The sequence below is a fragment of the Pyxicephalus adspersus genome, chromosome 9 (genome assembly GCF_032062135.1).
Source record: "Pyxicephalus adspersus chromosome 9, UCB_Pads_2.0, whole genome shotgun sequence".
NCBI lineage: Eukaryota > Metazoa > Chordata > Amphibia > Anura > Pyxicephalidae > Pyxicephalus > Pyxicephalus adspersus.
Window position 1 is genome coordinate 12352580 of NC_092866.1, and position 8495 is coordinate 12361074.

General features: G+C 36.2%; 1 protein-coding gene across 1 annotated transcript in view; it reads left to right on the forward strand.

The window, feature by feature from the left end:
• The window catches only part of LOC140338480 (serine/threonine-protein kinase Nek11-like), a 161017-nt gene that overhangs the window by 51382 nt on the left and 101140 nt on the right, over positions 1 to 8495 (forward strand). The window contains exons 3-4 of the mRNA XM_072422716.1: positions 721 to 839; positions 4621 to 4685. Coding sequence (XP_072278817.1) covers positions 721 to 839; positions 4621 to 4685 — 184 coding nt within the window. The remainder of the gene's footprint in view (positions 1 to 720; positions 840 to 4620; positions 4686 to 8495) is intronic.

Below are 8495 nucleotides of genomic sequence, written 5' to 3' on the forward strand. Positions count from 1 at the left end.
TATTATTCCATATTTGCTGAGGCATACAGTACTTCTGCTCCATTGCTGTACTATGGAAAGTACCCATTACCAATCTGTGCTGTTAACAGACTTTTATTCCAAGTGACAAATCCCGAAGCATGCCATAGCCAAAGACAAACATTAGCTGTGTACTCCAATATAGTTGCTGGAAACAATTGTTAGTAATTGTTTTTAGCGTCAGTATTAATGAACAAGCACGTTACATCTCCGTCAGTTCTATGGAATGGGGGGTCAAGCATAAATTGGCCTGCAGTGTCAAAAATAGCAGTGATCATTCCTATTGGTTGTTTAGCATTTTGGCAAGTCCGATAACTAAGCAATGTTGGGGGACAGCTGTGCAAACGCTGGAACAATCATTCATGATCATCTTGGAAGATGAAAATGTAGTCATTGGTCACCCTGCAACCAGCCTTTAATTTAGAAACTATTATAAAGTCTCTCCTCCTCCAGCCTAGCCTTGAGCTCCTCAATATATTAATACAACAACCTCTAGGTGAATTCTCATATCCTTGTGCAATATCCCATATATAATATACTTTACAAGACCTGATAGTTCTCCTCTATGTGGCTGTGTATCTAGCAGTCTGCATAATGTGTTTGCCTTTGGAGAAGAATGTTATTGTGAGAGTTATTTTGGCATGTATTGTATTTTTATATAGGATGATGTTGAAGAATATTTAACTGTTTCCTGTCTGTCAGGGTGGAGATCTGCACGATCACCTTCACCAGCTGAAAGATAAAGGACTGGCATTATCAGAAGGACATGTTGTGGAATGGTTCATCCAGTTGTTACTCGGTGTTAACTATCTTCACGAGAGGTAAGGAGCAGTGCTTCAAAAAAATTGGAATTATTTAAATGTTTGTAATGGGATTCATAAGTTGTACAATGCAGTGGAACTATAACAATTGTTTATAAAGGAAGCCAATTCAGAACTACACAAATTATTTTGCATTCATGCAATATATGATAAAGATTTTTTTCATTAATGGATCCATTAGTTAGCCCACAAGCCAACCAGCAACCCACCCTCTCTATACAATGGTACAGCAAGTAGCAAAATAACTCCTGTATTCAAAGAATATCCAAACCCCAAACCAAAAATGGTATATATTGTATCCTATCAGTACTTACATATGGTGGCTGCATTAGTTTCTTTTTATCCGGCCTTTTTTTTTTACCATTGTTTCTTGTGCATTAGTTTCCCTTTATCTGGTCTTTTTCTCACTTTTTACCATTGTTTCTTGTGCATTAGTTTCCTTTTATCTGGTCTTTTTCTCTCTTTTTACCATTGTTTCCTGTAAACCTTGCAAATATCACACGTCCTGTTAATTTGTGTCTACATTTATTTCTTCATTATATCTATGGAGGGGAGCCAAGGTCCTCACATTAGCTGGACTTTAAACCTGCTTATTGTCTTATAAAGGGGACCACTGCACCCCAGATAGTCAGTATTGGTTGATATTGGACAACAGTAAAGGGAGTTTTCAAAGATGCATGAGTGCTGACTTTTTTGTTTTTTGGATTTCAAACATGTCTGCTTTTGTTAATCTCTGTTACATGGTTGTTGATGGGATTAAAAGTTTGCAAAAAAACATAAGAACATTCCTTCAAGTTCATCTTGTTCTTAGCCTAAAAAATGAAAACTAACACAACTACCACATTTAAGTGATGGTAAGTTGCAATATGGTTTTTTTCTATTTCGGGTTTAGATATCTTAAAAATAGAAACTTTTTGTGGGTTTGTCAAAATAAGATTTGTGTGAATCCAAGTCTAGGAAAAGTAACCAAAGTACAAGATATGTGTGCCAACTGCTTTAAAAAAAAACAAATTCAAGAATAGTAGTGCTGTTATCTTTAGGCTGATATGCAAGTCATAGGAACTTAATTTAACAGAGGTCAAACAGAAACACGGGTAAAGTTTATTTTTAAAAGGATTGAAGAGAGGTTTAATGTGAGGTCTAGAGGTAAGGATACATGGAAGGTTAATGTAAGGGTTAAAAGCCTCGGCTCAATAAAGAACCCGTTTAGTCTTTTTATATAGAAAATATCAAGATTGTGACTTACCATACAAATATTAATAAAAATGCTTAATTCTTCCAGGAGGACTCATCTGTCTCAATCATAAACATTCAATCCAAATATCATTCAATATTTATGAGTGAGCTACATGAATTAACCACCCGACCGGTAAACCCGACCTTCGTTCGGGTTTATTGATTTTGCAAAAATCGATAAACCCGAACTTTTCTCACTGTGTAAATTCCATCACTTACCCGGTCCCCGCTGCTAAGATCCGTTCTGTCTAGCGTCGATCACTAAAAAAAAAAAAATACTCGCCTTCTTCCCGCAGCTCCTCCGGACACGTCTTTTTTCTTCTTTCTTCATCCGGCGTGTGCAGTGACGATCACTGGGGTTTCCCGGTGATGTCGCTGCAAGCGTCGGTGCTGGCGGGAGGCGGGGCGGGAAATTCAAGATCCTTTGCATTGAACTCAATACAAAAAAGCTGTATTGAGTCCAATACAAAGAAATCTTTATATATTATATATATAATTGTATTATATATATATTATATAAGCTACTGTACAGGTACATTACATTATACACTATTTTTTTTTTTTAAACTTTTTTTTAAAGATTTTTTTTTATGTTTTATAAAAAAAATTTTATTATTAAATTGCTAAAATTTTGGACATATTTCGGTGAGTTATGTGGCAATTCGGTGAATTATAAGTAATTATTGAGTAATTCGGTGAATTATAGCCTACAATCTAAAATAAATTTCCATGCAAAAAATGTAACACTTTTTGCATGGAAGTTTGGAAAGAATTAGAATACCCGGCGTTCGCGTACGCGTCCCTCGGCGATTCCTGATGATGTTCGTGCGTGCGCCCGTGGATGGGGGTCGTAGCGGGAAATTCAAATATTTTGTATTGGATTGAATACAAAGTCCTGTATCCAATCCAATACAAAATAATACAAAATATATTTATGTGGTTTTGTCTATAGGTATGTGACGGACACTAGGGAGGTGTTTTAGAAAAAATATATTATTATACAGTATACCGAATTATTGCATTTTAAGTATTTTTCATTTCTTTATGTATTCTTGTTTAAGCTGATTTTTGTGTATTGTATTTAATTTTATTAAAAGTATTTTTTTTTTTTTTTTACATGATTGTGTGTTTCAAACATTTTTTATATTCATTATATCTACTAGACCCTTGCTCGGACATATTTCTGTAAGTTACAGGTCTACAATTTAAAAAAACAATTTCATGAAAAACAGTGTACCGCTTTTGGTACAGAAATCTAGACCTCAGTGTAACGCCCAGGAGGTTAAACCTATGTAATATTGTTGTGATTGTATTGGTGTTGGGATTACAGGTAAAGCCATGGGAATTGGTAGATTCTGGATAAAAGTAATTTCCGTCTGCTTGAGAGTTACTAATAAAAATAGCACTAATAGTTCAATAATACACTCTATTATTCACCTTAATAATAAAGGCATAATATCAGTGCAGTTCAGTTTATGCAGAGTATGACCAGTTACAAATCCACCTAAAGTCGTAAAAAATTTACCTGTCCTATATAATTAGAATATTGCACAAATGAAGCATAGCACAGTATCATGGCAGCAGTAAAAAAGAAAGACTATATCCAATTTTGACTAATCAGGAAAGCAGTAGAGATTCTAAATATGGACATTCTGGGATGTTGAGAACAAAGCGCCAGTGCCAAGTTCAAACTAATTATTGCATTGCGTTCTGGAAGGTTTCCAGCAGAAACTTCCAACGTGATTTCCTAGTACTGAAAGGTATGGTTCAAGAAATGTGCCTAAGTGGTTTCAGGACAGTATGTTAAATATCTACATAGATTTTAGGTTTTAACGTAGCCTTTTTGCAGCACAGAGTACATCCAGAATCTGGTTGTTGCCAATTAGACAGAGGTGACAGCCCACTGACAAGCAAGTTCTGAAGTTTTGTGACTTTTTTTTGAAATGTTATACCTTCCAAGTATTGCAGGTTTTCAGAACTTTTAAGTATGTTTTTTAAAGCTATTACAGAGGGAGCAACATAATATACAGTGGCGTTAATCTTATGGAAAAAAAGCTGCTTTGAACCATAAAACTAGTTCACTTGCTTGAGTGTAGCAAGGGTGCAGCAATCCCAAAACCAGCTAAATAGAATATAAAACATTTGCCATTAGGATTTTTCTATATTTAAAATGTGTATTTAGCTTCTAAGCACCAAAAATATATAGACCACATATATCTATGCAGTCTGTGACTGGTCAACTCAAGACAAAATAATAAAAAATACATTTATTTTGCTAATTGTTTTTCTTGTGTTGTTGTTTCCAATTTCCTTTCTCCTTTTAAACCTTTTCAATGGAAAAAAGAAATTATTAACAGACAAATATGTAACATTTTTTAATCTGATTTACATCTCGCCCTGAACAAATGTTTGTCTAGCTCAGATAAGGGGCAAATGCCCTTTTTTGTCTAGACAGTGCCTGACAACATCCCTGTTTGTTATATTTGCAGCCTTTTCCTATTGTCGTTAATAATTTCAATAGACAATGTTTTTGTTGTAATTCCAGGCTTGTTATGCATAGAGATTTAAAGACGAAAAACATCTTTCTGAAGAATGGAACACTTAAAATTGGTGAGCAACTCTTGCTTGAATGATAGAAAGTAACTTAAAGTGTTTGCCTAAACTGTTAGGGAGAATTCTCTTTACTTTCCGTAACAAAAACACAAAAGAAACCCAATGGAAATTTCTCCAAAGCGAGGGAGTAACGAGAAGAAATTTGTCCCTTGCCACAACTCGTATTCCAATGGGTTTAATAGCTTTCCGTTGAGGAAAGTTTGAGGTTGATGTACTCATCAGCTCTTCAACAGAGTTTGAGATGGCCATACCCATTGGCTTTCCAACTAATTTTAAGGTGGTAGAACTCACCGGCTCTCCAACAGAGTTGAGGTCGGTTTTACTTACTGGCTTTCCCAACAGAGTTTAAAATGGGTTTCTCACTGTAATTCCCAACACAGTTTAGGTTTAATTACTGGCTGTCCAGTTTGTGTACTCAGCAGCTCTCCAATTGAATTTGAGATGGGTGTACTCATGGTGAACTCAACAAATTTTAGGATGGGTTTACTTGTAGACTCTGCAATAGAGTTTGATGCGGGTGTACTCCTTGGCCGTAAAACAGATTTTAAGTTGTGTGTACTGGCTCTCCAGTTGAATTTGAGATGGGTTTACACCCTGGCCCTCACAACAGAGTTTAAGATGGGTTTAACTACTGGCTGTCCAAATGAGTTGTAAGAGCGTGTACTCAGTGGCTCTCCAACAGAGTTTGGGGTGGGTGTACTCAAGGGCTTTTTAACAAATTTTATTTGTTGTCCTGCAAAGTTTGGTGTCCTCTCAAACAGAACTTAAGATGGGTGTAATTACTGGCCACCCAACAAAGTGTAACTTTGGAAAGTAGGCTTAGTACAGGGAGTGAACAAGTATTTATATCCTTCAGGTGGAAGGTTGCAATCAAGCACATGTTGGTAAACAAGACCGGTAACTACACATACGGGATAAAGACAACTCAAGGCTGCCGGCAGCTGATCACTTAATCCTGGGTAACACTGTCTCCCCATTAGTAATCTCACCTTCAGCATTAGAGACTGTTGTAGAACTCTACAGAGAACTAAAATTATTAGTCGTCTCCCGATCAACTAACTCCCTTTGACCATTTTATCAAACCTTGGGATGGTCTCTTTGACCCTGTTCTTGACTCTCACCACTCTCTCCAAAAAAAAGCTAGTTTGGCTTAAGATACAAGTTCAGATTGTACAAGTTTATCTCTAGTAGCGGTGGATACTAGCAGAGGCAAGCTCATATTAGAGCTGAAGTATACCAAATTAGCTTTTTGGCCAGCCTTGCAAGCCTCTTTGGGATTAGGCTCAGCAGCTTCTATTCAGGATCACAGATGTGGAGCTGAATGCCTAGAATTTGAGCTTTATTTTGATCTTTGCTCAGGATTTTTTCCTTTGGGGAATTGATTCTTATATACAAGTGGAAAACAAGTGAATAAAAAAAAGGAAAAACATAAAACTAGAAAAAAGTAAATGAAAATATAAAATATATAAAAAATATTAAATGCAAAATATTTTTTCCTGACCCCCTTGATGTATAAAGCAATTACATCTGTATTCTGACCTTTGTTATCTACCTGCAAACCTTGTTCGAGTTATTGTAAAGGACACAGTATGTATAATTAAAGTGTCAAATAAAACCCTTTCCTCTGAGGCCAGCTGTCCTCCTCAGAACACAATTGCACAATGAATCATTTTGTTTTTACCTTTACAGTTTTATAAGGAACTCTAAGCAAAAAAATTGGAACATTATTTCAAATTTGAAGTCTAACAATCTCCTTTAGCAATGGCTGTACCTCAATTATGATTATTCCCCACCTATTTAGATTGAAAGCTCTGAAGAGCAGAGTTCTCTCAGGATTGCTTAGTAATTGCTGTGTGATTTTGTTAGACATTGTCTGTATTAGTCACTGTGACATTTATATTGTTTATTACATCTATGTTATGCATCACTGTTTGTTTCTTACTTTGTACAGCACCGCAGAAGATGGTGCTATGGAAATAATATGAATATCAATAATATGAATAATTATACAAAACAGAATGAATAATAGTATGAATAATTATTAATAATGTTACAACTAATAAAAAAACACATGCATACCTGCAACATTTTCCTGTCCAGGGAGGTCCCAGACTCACAGTTAGTGGATTACATGATGTTGTGTATCATTCAACCCATATGAGGTTTGGCTCTGGAAGATTGGATCAGTCAGTTAGTCTTAGGGCGAGCATTGCGGGAGCTACAGAATATTTACCCACTGAAAGGATAACCTGGCCACACTGATTCATACCTGGATCACTTTTTATTGAAATAAAACAGACCAACCATTGACTTCCACCACTGGTGAACCACTCATGGGACATCATTCTGAAATATATCATAAATCACATGTAATCCAACCCACAGAATATGAACAATATTATTACATAAAATGTCCAATTTATGTCTAGTGGTATGTAAAAAGGACTACTTACCTTATTCACTCACTCTCTCAGGATTCACCCTTTTTCACCCACTAGCTTCCGAAGGATTAAAGGATGGGTTGCATAAAAGTCCTTTATACTTCTTACTTAGACCCAAAAAAAACATTAACCCTTGCAGCTAGGGGGTAGCCACACTGCAGGGGTGGGTTTAATTCAATTCTCGAGTTCAGCTTCCAATGAACCTGCACAATAGATTCCATTTCCCCCCAACCTGCCCTTTCCACCTCAATCTATTTGTGTCTCTTCCATTGGCTGAGAATGGGAGCATTTCCAATACCCTGGTTAGATCTAAAAGACCATTTTACCCTTGCATTTAGGGGTTAGTCCTACTTCAAGAGTAGGTTTAACTTATTTCTGGAATTCAGCTTCAAATGTTCCTGCACCGTGGACTCAATTTTTCCCCTAACCTACCCTTTTCTCCTCTTTTCTGTTGTGTCTCTTCCATTGGCAGAGAATGGAAGCATTTCCAATGCCTTGGCTTCATAAACATTATTTTTCTCTTTTTGAAATGTTCTATTTGAGAATTTAGTAGAAAAAAGTTTCTTATAAAATGCATATTTAATTAAAATTGTCAAAAATTAAATTGTGTATCACCATTCTGCCAAACGTCATTGAAAACCGAAAGCTAAACTTTCTAAAACTGTGTATGAAAATAATTAAAATCATCATGCCCCAAATTAAGCAGATCTATCTACAGAGAAATAAAGATTTATTTAGCATATGATACAAATATACTATATGGTTACTGTGTGCAGGAATAAAATGATCTTTGGGAATAATACGGTCCAACAAACCATGTTTATTCTCTTTGCTTGCAGAAGTAGCAATGATGTGTCTGTGCAACAAGTGTTTGATCTGAAAGTTAATTATAAATCAGTAACAGTGAAGGAAAGCTTGTTAGATATTTCTTCACTCCTGATGAAAAAGCCAATCTGGTTTCTTGTTTTCTACTGGCTGGATACTAAATCTAAAATAAGACTGATTAGTTTGAAATGTAAAAGTTGACCTCCAATTTATAAAATTTATTCTTTGAATGGCAATGGAAAGGCTTTAAAGATCGGGCAATTATTTTTTGGAAGGGTGGGTGGAATAGGGAAAGAATAAACCATCTGGCGAGATTTTATTGCTGTCTGGTTACCGCTCGAAGGGAATTCACCGCTCTTTATATCATGGTGGCTACTGTCATGGACACATAGCCCCTGATTCATCAAGCAAAATCGGATTATCGGTCGCGCATTCGTATTAGCGATCCGGAATCGTGCGCGATCGCGCTATTCAACAACCGGAAAAGCTCGCGCACGGAGCCGCGCTTATCCGACAGCTTTTTACTGGCGATCATGCATTA